The 18936-nt window shown below is 37.7% G+C and overlaps 4 protein-coding genes across 4 annotated transcripts in view; 2 read left to right on the top strand and 2 right to left on the bottom strand.

The window, feature by feature from the left end:
- Positions 1-933: 933 nt before the first annotated feature.
- LOC130906712 (uncharacterized) lies at positions 934-11288 on the bottom strand. The gene is made up of 6 exons (XM_057821273.1): positions 10887-11288; positions 7294-7570; positions 6907-7022; positions 6579-6621; positions 2309-2737; positions 934-2235 (listed from the first exon to the last, which is right to left on the bottom strand). The coding sequence occupies exons 1-6, from the start codon at positions 11087-11089 to the stop codon at positions 2233-2235; spliced, it is 1071 nt and encodes a 356-aa protein (XP_057677256.1). The 5' UTR covers positions 11090-11288; the 3' UTR covers positions 934-2232.
- A 72-nt stretch (positions 11289-11360) lies between these two features.
- c18h11orf54 (chromosome 18 C11orf54 homolog) lies at positions 11361-15240 on the top strand. The gene is made up of 8 exons (XM_057821274.1): positions 11361-11728; positions 11797-11895; positions 12239-12312; positions 12396-12497; positions 13111-13287; positions 13507-13656; positions 13863-13979; positions 14291-15240. The coding sequence occupies exons 1-8, from the start codon at positions 11662-11664 to the stop codon at positions 14462-14464; spliced, it is 960 nt and encodes a 319-aa protein (XP_057677257.1). The 5' UTR covers positions 11361-11661; the 3' UTR covers positions 14465-15240.
- timm22 (translocase of inner mitochondrial membrane 22 homolog (yeast)) lies at positions 14863-18366 on the bottom strand. The gene is made up of 4 exons (XM_057821276.1): positions 18080-18366; positions 17171-17367; positions 15587-15659; positions 14863-15500 (listed from the first exon to the last, which is right to left on the bottom strand). Exons 1-4 carry the CDS (start codon positions 18333-18335, stop codon positions 15424-15426), a joined length of 603 nt encoding a protein of 200 aa, XP_057677259.1. The 5' UTR covers positions 18336-18366; the 3' UTR covers positions 14863-15423.
- A 370-nt stretch (positions 18367-18736) lies between these two features.
- specc1 (sperm antigen with calponin homology and coiled-coil domains 1) overlaps positions 18737-18936 on the top strand; it is a 120106-nt gene continuing 119906 nt past the window's right edge. The window contains exon 1 of the mRNA XM_057820859.1: positions 18737-18813. The gene's annotated coding sequence lies outside the window, so the exon portion shown is untranslated. The remainder of the gene's footprint in view (positions 18814-18936) is intronic.

Genomic DNA, 18936 nt, shown 5'->3' with positions numbered 1-18936 from the left:
ATTTTCCAATTTTTAGTTGTTTTCAATTTACTATATTTGGGAAATTATTATTTTCCATGTACTTATTCCCCCAATGCTTTTTGACAAGGGCGTAGGTTTGCATAGGGACAGTAGGGACATAACACTACCCACTTTTCAGAATGCTCAAATTGCCCCCACCAACTTTTAAGCAGTGTTGTTTTTGGCAGCTCTTTTAATTTTCGTCTTAGATTGAGTCTTTTAGAGGAAAATACTTATTAGAAATAGTCATATTTTAGTTATTTCAAAATGGGTTTGTCTTAGTCTAGCTTTTGTTGACGAAAACTCAAGACTAATTTCGTCTAGTTTTAGTCGACATTAACCCAAAATGTTTTCGTCTGTAAAATGTTAAAGTTTTAGCCTAAAAATAAAGAAATAAATGTTTCCAACAATATATCTGAATAAAAATTGACAGAAGAGAACATACGGTAGAGTCTACAAGGACAACGCCAAGGTCCTGGTGGTAATCCACAATCAGCAGCAAAACCGTACGTTATTTTCAATTAATTATACCCACCTGAACACCACGTACTGTGTGTAAAATAGTTTAAGAGGACGCTCGCCGTTAGCACTAGCCTAATGCTAATGTAAATGTAACTATGGTTTAGGCGGAGTTTATTTACATTTTGGGGGGGGGGGGGGGGTTGTTCAATGTATTTATTCAGATTTAACAGCATTGGAAAGCAATACATATCAGTTTTAAATGTTTTCCTTTTCCCCCATAGTACAGTATAATAATATATATATATATATATATATATATATATATATATATATATATATATATATTAATAAATGTTTTTAGGCACTGAAAAGCAAATAATTATGATATAAATGATCTATATATAAGAAAACAATGATTTGTACATTTATATATCCATATATCTTACATTTTTAAAAAAATACTGTCTTGTTTTTTACTTGAATAAAATCTGTGATATACGTACTGAGGGCCCGCAATATAGAAACTAAATATAGAAATTAAACAACAATTTAACAAAAAAAACAAATTAAACAAAAATTCAGGCAACAACACCCTTTAATGGGCTCTCACTGAACTCAATGGCTGCCATTCATCATCATAACCCTTTATAAGGCACTCGTTGATGATTGAATTCATTGGCGACAGTTGCTGGCGCTAGACGTCCAATACATTTTGACTGGGAAGGAGCAAATGAACGAATAACCGCCAATAAGTCAATTTACCTCTCTCTACCTCTGCAAATTACAGAGCTGAATTTGTACAACGACAAACACTTTCTTAATTGTCTAGATTCACTTTCCTCCATCAAAAATATTTGTTTAAAATTCTCTTGAATTGTGAAATAAATTGTCACATTTTATTAATGTCGCAAATCATAGCATTTGAACAGGAGTGTGTAGACTTTTATAATATAGCCAGGATAAAACATTTAGATACAAAACCAACAGGACACACATGGTTGCAGATGACCACAACGTTTCAAATGTCCAGAAGCAGCTAGACTCTTTTTCCTCTCCACTTGACTGTCACTCTGCTTCTTTTTACCTTCCAGGTGCATCTGAACTGTTTTAGATAAAGCACGGTTTGACGAACCTTAAAAATCCTCTGTGCTATTGATGCCGGCCAAATTATTTTTCTTGAACCTTTTGAGCGAGTGGGTCTCCAAAGCGCTATTTTACGCAACATCAGCAACGAGGAAGGAAGAGGTCCTCGTTTTGTTTTTTTCCCCCAGCTCATCTTCTGGGATCGCTTTGCTCGATTTTTCTCATTTTCTTGCTTTTGAGTCAATTTCTGTGTTTCGTCAGCAACATGCGGAGTGTCAAACATGCCTACCTCCTTAAATATATGGAAAGAGATCTTTTTCCTTTCTTTATTTCCGCTTGAAGGTGCAGCATCACTGGAGGACTTCTTACTAATGTCCCCTTGTTCTTGAGCAGCATCTTGAGACTTCTTCGATTTAGTCTTTGCGGTTCCTTGAGAAGCTGCAGTCATGTCTAAACTCCCTAATTCCTGATTTGATCTCTTTTTGTCCCCTTGTCTCTCTTCGTGGGAAAACGTTTTGACTTCTCCTTGCTTTTCTTTCTCTGCAAATTCACTTTGGCCGAGGGACCGAATTGAATCGTCCTTTACACTGATGTCAAACTCCAAGTTGACGTTCTCATCAACTCGTCTCTTCTTTTTCTTCTTTTTTACTGGAGGAACATCACAAATTTCTTCTCTATGATGTGGCCTCACTGTAGTATCAACACATGAAAAGTTATCAATTTTGTTTTCATTAAGATCAAACTCATCATGGCTCTGGAGTACCTGTGCATTGTCACGTGTGGCATCCTCATCCTCTTCAAGCCCGGACTGACGATAGTCTTTGTTCAAATGTTTGACTGGCATACGCTCACTTGTACTTTCTGCATAAGGAAGTTCTTCTGTTTCTTCTGGCAAAATAATCATCTCGTTTCGTGGCGTTAGGGTCAGTAACAATTTGTTTGCTAATGGTTCATCGTTTCTGAGCAGGCCGTGATTGCAACGATTTTCAGACGAGCATATTTCAATGTTTTTGTCTTTCGCTAAAGGCAGACTTGATATTGTCATCTTGGTTGACATTTTATCTTTTTTCTTCCTTTGTTGAGTGACGACTCCTCCCTCCTCCAGTTGTATCCCAGTCTCAGTAGACTGTGGTGGTGTGTACCAGGGTTGCTGCGACTTTGGTTTGGATTTCATCAGAAAACATCCTTTTCCCTACAAAATAACACCAAAAAAATCATTCTGGGCGATATGTAGTGAATGAACTTCCACTTACTCCTGAGGATACGCTGTTGAGCCGCATATGGCTTTTTTCACTCGTCAACTGTGAAACCCCTTGATGTCAGAACTTAATTAAGTTAGTAACTCAGTAACCTGAATGTAAGGGCTACTAGTTACTTGGCAAAGTAACTGGTGTTATTTTTCCTGTTTTTTTTTTCCTTTTCATTCCAAAAACAAAAAAATTGAAAACATAGGTCACAACATGTGAAGTTCAAATGGTTCTCGGGGCAATTGGCTCTAGCCCAATTCTTTACCCTAAACTTAACTAGACACAGGGGTATTGCGGATATTGCGATTACTAGATTGTAACCTTTGCTATGTTTGAAAGTCTTTTAATGTTGTTAATCAACGACATGTGAAAGTTTTAAAACTGTTTCATGATTTAAATATATTCAAGTCTAGATTTTGCCGATTTAATAGTATTTTAGAAAGGAAGGTTCTCTACAACAGAGCCTTCCTGAGAAGTCTACTGCTTTAAGATGGTGGCTGTTTACTAACGCCGGCGACTCTATCATTTCATATCTAGTTCTACATACATGTGATATCTATCGTAGCATCATTTGGGCATAGTTTGTAGGCTATCGGCGACAGTCAGGTATTATTGGAGCCACCTAGCATCATGTTTGCAACAATGTCACAACTCCCTTGCCTCCTCCTCCCCACTCCCGCTCTGCTCTCACGTCTCCATGAGTCTTTGTCTCTCAGACTTTTCTCGCGTCATTCAACCAACATAGTAACGCCTCGTAACGCACGCCTTTACGACTTCAGTAATGGTAACGGCGTTACAAAGATGAGAAAAGTAATTAATTAGTAATTGATTAATTAATTAATTAACTCACTACTAAAAAAAATAACGCCATTAGCGACGCCGTTCACTCTAACCCCGTTATTAACAACACTGGCAATACATATATATATATATATATATATATATATATACACACAGTGGGGAGAACAAGTATTTGATACACTGCCAATTTTGCTGGTTTTCCCACTTGCCAAGAATGTAGAGGTCTGTAATTTGTATCATAAGTTCTCTTCAACTGTGAGGGACGGAATCTAATACAAAAAAACAGAAAATCACGTTGCATGATTTTTAAGTAATAAATTTGCATTTAATTGCATGAAATAAGTATTTGATACATCACAAAAATCGAACTTAATATTTGGTACAGAAACCTTTGTTTGCTATTACAGATACCAAACTTTTCCTGTAGTCCTTGACAAGGTTTGCACACACTGCAGCAGGGATTTTGGCCCACTCCTCCATGCAGATCTTCTCAAGAGCCTTCAGGTTTCGGGGCTGCAGCCGGGCAACACGGACTTTCAGCTCCCTCAATAGATTTTCTATCGGGTTCAGATCTGGTGACTGGCTAGGCCACTCCAGGACCTTAAGATGCTTCTTACGGAGCCACTCTTTAGTTGCCTTGGCTGTGTGCTTTGGGTCGTTGTCATGCTGGAAGACCCAGACATGACCCATCTTCAGGGCTCTCACTGAAGGAAGGAGGTTGTCAGCCAAGATCTGGCGATACATAACCCCATCCATCCTCCCCTCAATACGGTGCAGTAGTCCTGTACCCTTGGCAGAGAACCAGCCCCAAAAAATGATATTTCCTCCTCTATGTTTCATGGTTGGGATGGTGTTCTTGGGGTTGTACTCATCCTTCTTTTTCTTCCAAACACGACGAGCCGAGTTTAGACCAAAAAGTTCAATTTTGGTCTCATCCGACCACATGACCTTCTCTCATTGCTCCTCTGGATCATCCAGATGGTCAGTGGCAAACTTCAGACGTGTCTGGACATGCACTGGCTTCAGCAGCGGGACCTTGCGTGCGCTGTAGGATTTTAATCCATCGGCGTAATGTGTTTCCGATGGTTTTCTTCGAGACTGTGGTTCCAGCTCTCTTCAGGTCATTGACCAGGTCCTGCCGTGTAGTTCTGGGCTGATCCCTCACCTTCCTCATAATCAGTGATGCCCCATGAGGTGAGATCTTGCATGGAGCCCCAGAACGAGGCAGATTGACCGTCAACTTGAACTTCTTCCATTTTCTAATAATCGCTCCAACAGTGGTTACCTTCTCACCAAGCTGCTTGCTTATTTTCCTGTAGCCCATCCCAGCCTTGTGCAGGTCTATTATTTTATCCCTGATGTCCTTACACAGCTCTTTGGTCTTGGCCATTGTGGAGAGGTTGGAGTTTCTTTGTTTGAGCATGTGAACAGGTGTCTTTTATACAGGTAACAAGTTCAAACAGGTGCAGTTACTTCAGGTAATGAGTGGAGAACAGGAGGAGTTCTTCAATAAGAAATGAGAGCCGAAATATTTAGTAGTTGGTAATGTATCAAATACTTATTTCATGCAAATATAAAATAATAAAAATAAATAAAAATACAAAAAAATACAAATTTATTATTTAAAAATTATACAATGTGATTTTCTGGATTTTTGTATTAGATTCCGTCCCTCACAGATGAAGAGAACTTATGATACAAATTACAGACCTCTACATGGCTTGCAAGTGGGAAAACCAGCAAAACCGGCAGTGTATCCAATACTTGTTCTCCCCACTGTATGTAATTTGTCTGAAAAATTATTAAAAGTAAAAAAAATATTATAAGTACACCTCTGCATAGAATTGTCATTGTTCACATAAAAATGCAATATAGATCAACATACAATAAAGTTATACTTTTACTATTTTTGTTTGGAACAGAAAACACTTGTAGCGCATTTTTGCCTGTATTAAAAAAAACAAAAGTCACATCCAAACAACATACTCGAGGTACATTTTTTGACCATTTGATACTAAAAAATCAAATTTCATAAAATCAATTAATAATAATACATTCACATTGATTAGCAACAATAACTCAAGAGTACAATATGCCAAATAATTTGACCGCATAAACAAAAATTAATAGACCATCAACCAAATTAATTGAAAATAAGCCGGCTTATCATTTTGATTGGGTCTAATGTTTTTAAGTAAGGTCTTAATTGATTTGACTTCATGCTGTCCGCTGCCAACCTTTTTAGACACAGTAAACATATTGGTCTTTCCTCTTCTCTTACTGTATTAAAAGTGAAGCCAAACGTCACATACGCTTTGTCATATTTCCTCGTCTTAGCTCTTCATATCTCCAGTGCTCTTTGCTGTGTGCTCTTCTTTGGTTCAAAAATACTGCGCACATTCTGTAAAGAGAATGCCACTGCCATCCACTGAGTGGATGTCAATTTCACTTCATTCTAATACAGCAAAAAAGTACGATCCCTGAAGTCACATGCACCCCCCCTGGAGGGGGGTCCGCCCCACTATTTGAAAAGGACTGCATTAGAGAAATAAATACATAAAAATATTAACAAGCAAAATGCTAAATATAGAACATTTTAATTGGAAAAACAAAGCAAAAAATTGTAAAATCTTGAAATTAAAATTTAAAAAAAAAACATCAAAGTATACATATACTTTGATGATTTTTAAAATAAATATAACACTGAAAATAAATTTTAGGATTTAAAAAATGTTACTTTATTTTTAAAGTTAATGTTCTACATTTTATTGTTATTGTTATTATTTCCATGTACTCATGTATTCCCCCAATGCTTTTTGATGTATATTTGTTAAATGTACATTCAGGCATCAAGATGTTAAAACTAATTTGACACAAGATAAGCTTCCAATCCATTGTAATTGGTCTGGCTGCCTGTGATCGCCTATAAGTCAAAGTTCGTAATATTTTCAATACTTTTTCGTTTAAGAGTGACAATTTACTTACCACCACTTTGATGTCTTGGGCACATTTGTCTTCTCCTTCAGCTCTGCAAATGTAGAGATATTTAAATTACACTTGACAAAAATGTAAAGAAACAGCTCTCTTTTACAAAATTGGAAATAAAAGGAATGTGCTACAGATTCCTTACATGTAACACATACATTGATCAGATAGGTAATCTGAATTTAGTTATCACCTCAATTTTGCGTAAAATAATCCAGCCATTGCAAAGTGCAATGAAACATTTTATTCAGAAGTCTAATTTGGAAAACCAGGGCACATGACTACTAAATACATATGTATGAGATGAAATAATTCTGACCGAACTTACTCTGTCAGTGGTGATATATCCTCATTATCTTGGTCAACTGTTGGTAGAGACCCCCACAAATCATCTGCTCCCTTCCACAACTCTAGACATTTAAAGAAGCTCCCCATCACGTAATTCTGAAAAAGTTAAAATCATTGGATCAACAAAAAGGTTAGAGAATTTTAACTCAATAGCTACCATTGACAGCAGTAGATATCCATTCTATTTGAAATGGTACGGTTTGCAGTTAATGAATACTTTTTTTTTTTTTTTTTGCGAACACCCTCCCAGTTCTACTGGATTGTAGACGTCTACTAGAGATAAACCCATTTCAATTCACAGAAGAATTGGACGTCTATGGCACTGAAAGAGTAAACAGACAAGAAAGCAACACTAAATGATCCTTACATGGAATTTTAGATTCTGTTTGTTGGATAAATGTGTGCATTTGGGCTTGCATTTCGTTCCTTCTAGAAAAGAAAAGCTGTATTTTGGAAGCTTTATCCGTCTTTTCCTTTTCTTTCTGGTGGTCTTATGATCATCCACATAACTGTGAGGAGAAGTGTCCCCCTCACCGTCCTCCAACTCAGTGTGATAGGTGTAATTTGGAGATTTCTGATGCCTGACTGTTCTCACAGGGTGAGGCACTGGCTTCTGTGTCAGAAATAGGCTGTCTCCCGAATCACTGCAAAGATATAATACGTTATAGTGTTTTGTGATATGGCAAAAAAGGCACAGTAAGGGCCATTTTGTATCACGATATCAATACGCCATGATAAAATACATTTTTTTACTATTTGGTGAAAAATTACACCATAATTATGACAACATTTCCCCCATTCAGTCTAAAACTATCCAGTGTGAACAGAAGCAGCACAGTAGCATACATATTTTTGATAAATTAGCATAATATTATATAGATTGGAACTGTGTTGTGTGTAGATTACTGTATATGTGTTGCTACTTTCACTTGCATGCATCACTCCCATACTGTTAGCAGGGGGATCCAATTGACTAACTGTTGGGTGGAGATCTTGAATAATGTTGCAAATCAGTGCGAATTGTGCGCCATTCACTGGCCAAAATAGGCATTGCAGGAACAGGTCTATTTGTGGCGATACAGTAACTACGAGAACATGTAAAATGTTGATAGAATTTTTTTAATATCATTTTGGCAATATATATCATCTTATCGTACACGTGACACTGCTACACTTTACTCAATAAGACGTAATGTGTTCCTTTTATGTATAGAATTTTTAGTTTTATTGTATTTGACTGTATGCATTTTTGTGATGTCTCCCTGTATTAGCCATGAGCTGAAACAGAATTTCGGTATGAATTGCATGATGACAAGTAAAGATTCCATTCGATTCTCTAATACAGTATAAATACAAATTCACACAACCAGTAAAGCTGTGTCAGCACTGTGAGATCATGGTGGTGAATGCTAATATTTACAATATACTAGTCCTTCTCAAAAAATTAGCATATTGTGATAAAGTTCATTATTTTCTGTAATGTACTGATAAACATTGGACTTTCATATATTTTAGATTCATTACACACAACTGAAGTAGTTCAAGCCTTTTATTGTTTTAATATTGATGATTTTGGCAAAAAAGTCAAGTAAAAAACAAAAATCCCTATCTCAAATTAGCATATTTCATCCAACCAATACAAAAAAGTGTTTTTCAATACAAAAAAGTCAACCTTCAATTAATTATATCAGCTATCCACTCAATACTTGGTCGGGGATCCTTTTGCAGAAATGACTGCTTCAATGCGGCGTTGCGTGGAGGCAATCCACCTGTGGCACTGCTAAGGTGTTATGGAGGCCCAGGATGCTTCCATAGCAGCCTTAAGCTCATCCACAGTGTTGGGTCTGTTGTCTCTCAACTTCCTCTTCACAATATCCCCCAGATTCTCTATGGGGTTCAGGTCAGGAAAGTTGGCAGGCCAATTGAACACACTAATGTCATGGTCAGTAAACCATTTACCAGTGGTTTTGGCAGATGGAAGCATGAAGTGCTCCAAAATCTCCTGTTAGCTAACTGCATTGACCCTGCCCTTGATAAAACACAGTAGACCAACACCAGCAGCTGACATGGCACCCCAGACCATCACTGACTGTGGGTACTTGACGCTGGGCTTCAGGCATTTTGGCATTTCCTTCTCCCTAGTCTTCCTCCAAACTCTGGCACCTTGATTTCTGAATGACATGCAAAATTTGCTTTCATCTGAAAAAAGTACTTTGGACCACTGAGCAACAGTCCAGTGCTGCTTCTTTGTAGCCCAGGTGAGGCGCTTCTGCCGCTGTTTCATGTTCAAAAGTGGCTTGACGTGGGGAATGCGGCACCTGTAGCCCATTTCCAGGTTTCTACAGATCCCCCAAGGTCTGGAATCTTCTTCTCCACAATCTTTCTCAGGGTGCAGTCCTTTCTTCTGATTGTGCAGCTGCTACACTTTTTCCTTCCCACAGACTTCCCACTGAGGTGCCTTGATACAGCACTCTGGGAACAGCCTATTCACTCAGAAATTTCTGTGTCTTAGCCTCTTGCTTGAGGGTGTCACTTGCCACGTTTACATGGAGCCAAATATTCCAATTACAATCGGTTTAGATGTTCAAACCGGATAAATGTGTTCCATATAAACACCTCATTCGGAATGAACAGGCCCAAACCGAATGGAATTTCATTCCGATTCACAGGGGTGGAATATTCCTTTTCCCAAACCGATTAGAAGTAAAATTATATCATGTAAACAGGGAAGCGGAATGGTGTCTGGTTGCGTTCTTTCTGCACATGCTCCGTACTGGCGTGGTGACGTCACTTGGTGACGTAAGTAACGTCACTTGCAACATGGCTTCCAAGCACAGCGCACCTAATTGGAGTCCGGCGGAAAGATTGTATTTAATTCAAACTTTAAAAGAATTGAATATAATTGCTCGCTTAGACGAGCGTAAAACGAGGAACAGTGAACTATTTAAAAAAGTTCACGAGAGGTTACACGAAGCCGGAATAGACCGGAGCGTTGACCAGATTAGAAACCGGTGGAAAACGCTGACAACCGGCTACTACATGGCAAAAGAGCAAAACAGCAGAAGCGGATACGACCCCACAAACACAACAAGTGGGTTAAAGTTAAAACAGCAGCACTCTGACGATCGATCTCCATGTTTTGCAACGTGACGCTTTGTTTTGATTAATCTGCGCATTGTCAGACGGCAGTTGTCAAACGTCCTTTCGGAATAAAGACAGACACATGTAAACGCTGGATCGGAATAGATGAAGTGACATGTAAACAGCTGATCTGAAATTTCCATTCGGAATGATTTGAATCGGTATGAATAAAAGTCAGCATGTAAACGTGGCTAATGATGACCTTCTGGACAGCAGTCAGGTCGGCAGTCTTGCCCATGATTGCGGTTTTGAGTAATGAACCAGGCTGGGAGTTTTTAAAAAGCCTCAGGAATCTTTCGCAGGGGTTTTGAGTTAATTCGTTGATCCAGAATATTAGGTTGGTAGCTTCTTTAGAGTATCTTTACATGATATGCTAATTTTTTGAGATAGGGATTTTTCTTGACTTTTTTTTTTTGCCAAAATCATCAATATTAAAACAATAAAAGGCTTGAACTACTTCAGTTGAGTGTAAAGAAATCGAAAATATATAAAAGTCTGATGTTTACCAGTACATTACAGGAAATAATGAACTTTATCACAATATGCAAATTTTTTTAGAAGGACCAGTACATATTTAGTATTCAGAGGTACACTGACTTAGTGCCCCGATTTTTTCAAAGGCAAGACGTGATCAGTTACAATGGGAGGCAGGGAGGCTAATTTGCCATCCGAGTGAATTCTTATAATAAATTCAGCTAAATATTAAAAGTGCTATCACTACATATATGCCATTTTTTAGTTACGTCCAATTTTATTGCTATTATTATTTGAGGGGGTGAATGTTTACATTGGATTGATAAATGTTGGCAAACACTTTACCTGTCAACTTCAACGACGCCTTCAATTGTTGGAATTTGACTACTCGGTCCCGCCGAGCATTCGAGATACTGCGATATTTTCTTCACATAATCAGGAGGGGACTTTTCTAGAACGACGTGGAATGATTTACCTCCTGATACCACATCAGCTAAAGCGTCGGCCTGACTCCCACCATCATCATCTTCTGCTTCAAACATGTTCATATACTTTGTATCGTTAACATAGGTCTTGAATTTAATTAATGTCGGAAATTAGCACATAATCTTGGACGGTCCTCTTATTACACTTCGGAGTAATGTTATTGAAGAACTCCCATTTAAATAACTAAAACAAAAGTAAAAACAGGATAAATGCGAGTTTCACGTGTGTTCCGGATAAACCAGGAAGTGTTTTGTGCATTGTCATGTGACTTCCTCAAGTTTCAACGAAGAACAAAATATAACAAGATGAACATACCCTACGTTTACTTTTTTTTCGTCATTCCGTTGTGTGAAATTTCAACAATTAATATGCAACTTTCAGGTTCTATTTTCAATACTACACACAAAAATATGATCATTCAAAAGTGTAAAAGCGTTTTAAGCAGTACAAGCCATGGACGCAAAAGGTTCATTGAAGCAAATCCTTGCGGCGCATGCGATGATAAAGATAAAATACGATTAAAGCTTGCTAATATATTTATTCTTTGTACTTTGGTCAGACGGAGCTTTCTGCAGTCTGTACCTACTTTTGAGTTTTTCATTAGCGTCCCGAACTAGTACTTTTAAATATAGTCATGGCAGATGTCAGCAAAACTGAGAAGGTTCGATTGCATGTCCCAGATTTGGAGGAACTGCGTGCAGGTAAGAATTGATCTTTCGTCGACACGGATCAGACGAGGAAAGCAAACCAATAATGTTGCTTTTTGTAGTATTACAAACAGGGCTGGAAGACAACTTTGCAGAAGTGAAGGTGAGTGTTGTGGAATGTCCCGATCTCACGAAGGAGCCGTTCAACTTTCCTGTTCAAGGTAAGAGTATTTTACACAGTGACAAACGACATTATATAAAATGAGGGCTGGGCGATATGCCCTAAAAATATACTACAGTATATAAAGCTCCGATTTTTTTCACTCCGCCAGAAAATGTTAAATGTTAAACAAAAATAACGCGCAAAACCGTCTTAAATTTGTTTTTCTCTCCCTCTATTTGTGCTGTCAGCCCCAAAATACAAAGTCATAACTTTAAAAAGAAACACTTTCGCGTGGAATAATTTATTGAGTAATTGTTTCTCAAATTAATTCAGAACATCAATTTATCGCCCAAGACTAAACATCAGAATGATTATTTTGCATGTTATGTTTCTCTCTTCAGGGTTGTGTGGAAGTCCCAGAGTCACAGATGTGGGAGGAGTACCTTACTTGGTCCCCCTGGTTCAACAGCACAAGGTCCACTGGCCCGAACCTCACCCACAAACGTCAATATAAGTTATGTTTTCCACTGCCTCTCATTGTCCCATCATTTCTAACAGGAATATAACATGAATGTTATATCAAAGGAGCTGGAACTACCGGGAGCTTTTATCATTGGGGCGGGGGCCGTTCCCTCAAGGATTGTGGGGATGAACGCTGAGGTAGTAAAAAAAAAAATATATATGGCGGAAAACACAGACAGGCCTGAAAAAAGCCGTTTCTGCACTTGCACCACTTTTTAAAATAAGCTGCTGTATTTTAAGCCAAAAGAACTGTTGTGTTTAATACGTCTATATGCTGCCATAGCAGTTTTATGGCGCATTAAGCCCCCAAACTATTTTTAATTTGTCCGTTTTATCCTTGAGACCCCTGTTTAGACACCCCGCAACCGCTTTTGTTTCAACCCAGCCATAAAAAGAATGTAAGTAATTATATTTATTTTTCCAAATTCATCCATCATTTTTATCTTAGAATCATTAATTGATGTCTAATATTTAGTTAAAAAAATAAAAATGAAATAATTCACTCGCGTATTTGAAAGTTTTAAACAAATTACGTCACAATGAAAAAAAAGTGTAAATAGGTCATGGATATCTACCTCATAACTATCAGTTAATTGTATTTTTTTGTTGTTGTTGTTACTGTCGCATTTCCCCCAACATTTTATAAGATAATCAATCCAAAAAAAGAAAAATTACCCGAGTGTGTTCCGCCATATATTTTTTCCCTTTTAGATGCAGCAGACTAAGCTTTAATGTTTATTTCCTATTCCAGTTGATGCCACTGGTTCTGACTGAAGTCGATGGAAGGCCTGCAGTGAACAGCAGCTACTTCTCCTCCATCAATCCAGCTGACGGACAGTGTTTACAAGAAAAATACAGTGACAAATTCTCTGACTGCAACTTTGGACTGCTGGGGAATCTTTATGCTTGTGAGGGGAGGCCAGGAAAGGTGATGATTTTAAACGGTTATTTTACATGATAGAGAAGAAGTAAATATGAAAATGCAAAACGTAATTAAAACTCTTTAAATTTAGAGTTTATCACTGGTCCAATCCATTAAACTGGGAGGGTTTATTCACTGCCACCCTACCAGTTCCAATGGATTGGGCTTCTGTCACGGCAATGGCAGCCAATGAATTAATAAGAGTTTTGAATCTTTCTCCTCCAGGTCATTGAGGTACAGGCCAAAAAGAGAACGGGAGATCACAGTATTGTGACGGGTTTGAGAAAGACTCTGGAGATTCAATACCCCGATAAAAGTCTGGCTTTGGGTGGTACCTTCATTATACAGAGAGGGAAAGCTAAAATCCATATCATGGTACATACGAGTTTATAAATTCAGCAACTTTCAATGACATTAATGTAAACATTTTAAGGAAAATTGACTTCATATTTGGGTTACTGGTGCCCACCCATCAATGTGAAATCTTGCAAGTGTGAGATCATGAAAATCTGTTTTTTCTAACTCACTATATGTACGAAACTATGTGAAGTGAGTCTCATGCCAACCGTTTATATGCACAGCCGAGAGAGTTCTCTGTCTGTCCACTCAATTCAGACGAAGAGGTCAACAGCTGGCTCAAACATTTTGAGGTGAACGCTCCACTCATCTGCCAGTCGGTTCTTGTGTCCAAAGATCCTGTGAGTATATCAATTATAAGGTTTTTTACCCCTGCCAAACCTACTATCAACTCATTGGCTGCCATTGAGTGACAGGCTTGCTTTAAAAACGTGTTTTTACATTGAGCACACTGTAACTTTTGCAATAAGTCAACATCAGGAACCAGATAAACTGCTTTCCTACTGTTCATCGACTTTATTATTTCATAAATTGTTTGGACTGGGAAGGGCTGGCAGCCAGCCATCCCAATTAAAACCAATGAGATGTCTGCCACTGTCAATATTGCAGCCATCAGACAAAACTTTCCTGTTTTTTACTGTTTCGTATCAAGGGTCTAGACCTGCGCCTGGAGCACACCCACTGCTTCAGCCACCATGGAGAAGGTGGCCACTACTACATAGATACCACACCTGATAGCGTGGAGTATTTGGGCTACTTTGTCCCGGCAGAGTTCATTTACCGCATTGACCGGCCCAAGGAGACTCATATGGTTGGAAGAGACTGAGCAAGCGAATGCACAATGTGCTGGAGCTATTCTCAGTACCATTTCAAATATTAACTCTGCACCACCAATTGCAGTTTTTGTGAAAGTTGAATCTTTGAATTTTTGTGCTGAATATCAATGTATTTGTAGAATTGAATTTGACACGATGATTGCACTTTTTCCATCTGGATTGTTTTTTTTTATATTGGATTATGGAAATTATTTTTATTATTATGCATGTTGACAAATTTTGCCAGCCGTCACCAAATGACTGATTTAAAAATTAATATGTTTTTAAGGTCTTGAATATTTCATGTTGCTTGTGGTGGTATATTAAGCAAAACAATTTAAAAAAAAAAAAAAACTCAGTCCAAGTACTCGTGAAGTTAATATTAGAAAAACATAGTGGCACACAACCAAACAAAAATGTCAAAGTTATGGATACTGAATAAATACATTCTAGTTATAACAATTATATGACTATAATGATTTTTTTTTTTAGTTTATATATTTTAGGAAAAACAAGATCCATATCCAGTCAGTTATATGAATGTCTTGTTTATGACACTTCAATATACATGACACATTAGAAAAAGGGAACATATTTACATCTCCAGCTGTGGTGTGGTCGCAGATTCTATTAAATTGGGAAATCTGCTGAAATGACCAAATAGTTTGCACATACTCTTTCAAGAATTGCTCAACATGAAGAAGAATGTGAAGGTGTCCATTTTCCCCTTACTCTTCACTCTCAACATGACCAAGGTTTGCACAATCATTGACTAACAATAAAAATAAACGATTACCAAGCGTTGTTTTTCTGTCCACTTACAAAACCACAGAAATCCAACAAATCTTGATTGTAATTGGCTTCTGCACCATTTGTACATTTGCAAACTAATAGGTCAGCATCTCCCATATTTGGTCTGCATGAGCTCAACCAGAGGGACAAATTCTTTGCCCAGAGTCACTTTAGTGGTTTACCGCAGATAATACTCAATGGCTGCAGAAAAAGCGGCAAAGCCTCCACATCCTAGGACCCCGGCCTTCAGACCAGCTACACAAGAGGGAAAAAAAGAAATGTAATCGGCATAAGAAAAAAATTCATACAACACTATAAAAATATACTGTAACTTGACATACCACGAAACCCAATTGCTCCTCCAGTTATACAGCCACTGTATACTGCATTCTTCCAGTCTGATTTGCCCCTATGCTGTGAATAAAATTGGGTCAAAACATACATAATATTATTCAAAATTAGAATTGACCAAACATACAAGAGGATTATCTTTTTTTTCTCCCTTCAATATCAGATGTATTGCACCTTCCATTCCCTGTAATAGGAATATTTAACAAAAATATACAGTTGGCCCCACAGTTTGAAAAATTTACCAGATCCAAATTTTGTTTTACTGGAATTAATTTTTAGTCGCGTCGACACTTGACTTGACCACTAGGTGGCTCTATTGGAAGAGGTGACAAATGACCGTTCAGACTCCATGATAACACAGTAGTGCAAAAACGACTTTCTCCATGTTTGTCTTATTTAAGGTTTTTTTGTTGTTGTTGTTGTCTGGACTACATATTAAGAGAAAAGGGAGAGAAATGCGGTTTGCGTTCCACGTGGGGAAAGGTCGCTGTATATTCTTTGTTAACTGCTTTACAATCTGATGTATGTTATCATCTCCACGGGTTGGTAGTAACACGTTACATTTACTCCGCAACATTTACTTGAGTAACTTTTTGAGAAAAATTTTCTTCTAAGTAGTCATACTCAGCCATACTTTTTTACTTTTCCTTGAGTAGACTTGTGAAGAAGAAACGCTTTTCTTACTTCGCTACTTTGGGCTACACAAGTCGTTACATTTTTCCACTTTATTCTACATATTTGATTTTACTTTTTTTGCCAGCGATGCCAACAGTAGCGCTACCAGTTTTACCAATGAGACGTCGCAACAATAACCTAATGACTCCATTATACCAATCAGACTCAAACTCGCCGTTCTAAGATCACGCTGTCTCTTCAATCACGTGGCGTCCTTAAAGCACCATCAAGATGACTTGAAAGCGCGGATTTTAAACTCTCTCTCCCAGTTTTCAATTGGCACCGATTGACCACGGAAAACGAGACATAACCCTTTTAAATGCATAATAGGAACTATTTTTTCCACTAGATAGCACTCATGCTCTTTGGAAAAATGATGCTTCAATACTGTAATTTTTTTACTCTAGCTGGATTCAATGATTTTTTTAAAATCTTTTTTTTTTTTTTTTAACTTAATGTGGTTATGTAATGGGTAATTGTACAGTATAATAACATTTTATTTAGATAGCTGTGCTGAGAAAAAAAATACAGTTGTTGGATAAAAAAGAATTAAACATCGTAAAGAGTAAAAAATGTTACTCATTACTTGAGTTTTCTTTTCACCAAATACTTTTTTACTTGTACTTGAGTACATTTTTTGAATGACTACTTTTACTTGTGTAACATTTTAAAATAACACTACACTTACTTGAGTTAAATTTTTGCCTTTTCTACCTACCTCTGGTCATCTCATGTATTTCTATACAATTAACCAAATTTAATCACTAAACTAAAACATACATTTGAGTCATAAAATCCCAAAATTGATAGGCTAAACAATAAGGCCATCAGTATGTAAATAAGGGATTATTATCACCATAGACGCTAAGTGTTATTGTACAAGTTAACAGTTTTCATACCGATTCTATGATGCACTCTGTACAGGAGAACATGGCGCCTACGATGGCAAAGTTCTTAGCGTAAGACATGCCCCTCTGGCCCATGTCTTTGAGGACTTCTCGTGCTGTGGGAGTCCTCAAAGGGTCCTTGGGATCGAAGCCAACGTTGGTGTCAATGCCTGCGGTGAATACACCAAATGCTCCTCCGAGGACAAACCCTATGTAGAACAAACACAATGTAAACATTGATTAGGTGGATATATGGAAACTAGGGCTGCAGCTATCGATTATTTTAGTAGTCGATTAATCGATGAACTAGTTAGTTCAAATAATCGAGTAAACGGATGAGGAACATAAAAATTTAAAATACCTGAGCCTCAAACGGTATTAAAAAAAAAGTAACTGGCGAAGTCCATCAAAAGAAAAATTGGCTACCTTACATAACAAAAGCTAGCTAGCTTAAATACTATAAAATGCTACCTTTTTTTTACAATGCTCTTAACAAATGGTTCAAACACAAAAACATTCAAAATATATAGATATAAACTAAATTACGAATGCATTAAAAAACATTAGCTCAAACAAAAACTTAAGCTTTGTCTGGTCTTAACAGGGAGCAGCTGGATTCACCCATATGAAATGAATTATGTCATGTTCACTGTTGACACTAGAGGGCAGTGTATCCACCCAAGTCAATAAAACGAAATGCAAACTTTCAAAACAAACCATTACAACGCCACTTTAATTAAACGAATACTCGAAGCAGAAAAATTTAATTACACAAAAACTGGTTCTTTAATTTGATACCTATAAAATGTGCAGTGACGACAAGGCATTTAACGTATTATGTCACTTATAGTTCATTTGAAGGACTTGTGTTTGATTTGAAGTACGAAGCACATATTGAGAACATTAACAAATTGTGTTTACCTCCAACACACGCCAAAAGAGACTTGAAGGCGCAGCTCTCCATCGCCCTTTCTATCCTCTTCTGCTCTTCGCTTTTAGGGGGCACTGGCAGCCCCCCCATGACCCCGGGATGCAAATCCTTTACGGCCCTCTTGTCCCCAATCAGATGTGCCAATACCATACTATACTGAATCGATGGGCTTTCCATGCTTAAATCTGGTGGAGAACTTTTAGAATCAGAGGCTAAAGCCTCCGCAGCACTTGTGGAGGCCGCCATGTTTTCCAATGGCAGCTTTAGGTAAATGTAGTTATCGACGAAGAGGAGCAGATTCTTTCCGTTCGTAATTTTTTGTTGTTGCATGTTTTGTTTTATTTAAAATATAAAAAATGCAGTTATGATAATACATTGTTTAAAATAATCATTTTAGATTTTTTATGTTTGCTTTGGAGATAGATACATTATTTGTTAATGTGTTTCCGATGCCAGTATGAACACGGAAATATTTAATTTAGCCTAATGTATTTTTAATCGATACAAAAATGTTATAAGTGTTTAGTTTTTCCGAAGCAAAAGTGAAACTGTTAACCACGACAAGCCGCAGTGGTGACCCGCACGGACTACATTTCCCATAAATCGCGCGAGAGACTGCGCCACGCGCTCCACCTATCCAGCGGCCAGCTGTGACTTGAGTCGAGGCGGTCGCGGCGGCTGCATCCTGGCCCGACAACAGCAGCGTCTCAGCAATACAGAACAGGTGAGAAGAACAAATCACACTGACAGTACACTTTGTTTGGACTGCGCTTCTTCGCATTGCTTGCCTTGTGTCATTAGTGTAAACTTTGCCTTTCGGGTGTATCATGGTTATTGAGAACGAGAA

The sequence above is a fragment of the Corythoichthys intestinalis genome, chromosome 18, assembly GCF_030265065.1.
Source record: "Corythoichthys intestinalis isolate RoL2023-P3 chromosome 18, ASM3026506v1, whole genome shotgun sequence".
Taxonomy (NCBI): Eukaryota; Metazoa; Chordata; class Actinopteri; order Syngnathiformes; family Syngnathidae; genus Corythoichthys; species Corythoichthys intestinalis.
This window is presented reverse-complemented; position numbering and strand designations above follow the sequence as displayed.

Excerpts from the sequence above, each read along its gene's own strand:
- LOC130906712 (XM_057821273.1), bottom strand. The coding sequence starts at position 11,089 with ATGAACATGTTTGAAGCAGAAGATGATGATGGTGGGAGTCAGGCCGAC. Across the intron at positions 7,571-10,886 it reads GGCGTCGTTGAAGTTGACAG|TGATTCGGGAGACAGCCTAT; the intron begins GTAAAGTGTTTG and ends ATATCTTTGCAG. Across the intron at positions 7,023-7,293 it reads AACAGAATCTAAAATTCCAT|AATTACGTGATGGGGAGCTT; the intron begins GTAAGGATCATT and ends TAACTTTTTCAG.
- c18h11orf54 (XM_057821274.1), top strand. The coding sequence starts at position 11,662 with ATGGCAGATGTCAGCAAAACTGAGAAGGTTCGATTGCATGTCCCAGAT. Across the intron at positions 12,498-13,110 it reads TTGTGGGGATGAACGCTGAG|TTGATGCCACTGGTTCTGAC; the intron begins GTAGTAAAAAAA and ends TTCCTATTCCAG. Across the intron at positions 13,657-13,862 it reads AAGCTAAAATCCATATCATG|CCGAGAGAGTTCTCTGTCTG; the intron begins GTACATACGAGT and ends TTATATGCACAG.
- timm22 (XM_057821276.1), bottom strand. The coding sequence starts at position 18,335 with ATGGCGGCCTCCACAAGTGCTGCGGAGGCTTTAGCCTCTGATTCTAAA. Across the intron at positions 15,660-17,170 it reads CAGAGTGCATCATAGAATCG|CATAGGGGCAAATCAGACTG; the intron begins GTATGAAAACTG and ends TTTTATTCACAG. Across the intron at positions 15,501-15,586 it reads AGGAGCAATTGGGTTTCGTG|CTGGTCTGAAGGCCGGGGTC; the intron begins GTATGTCAAGTT and ends CCTCTTGTGTAG.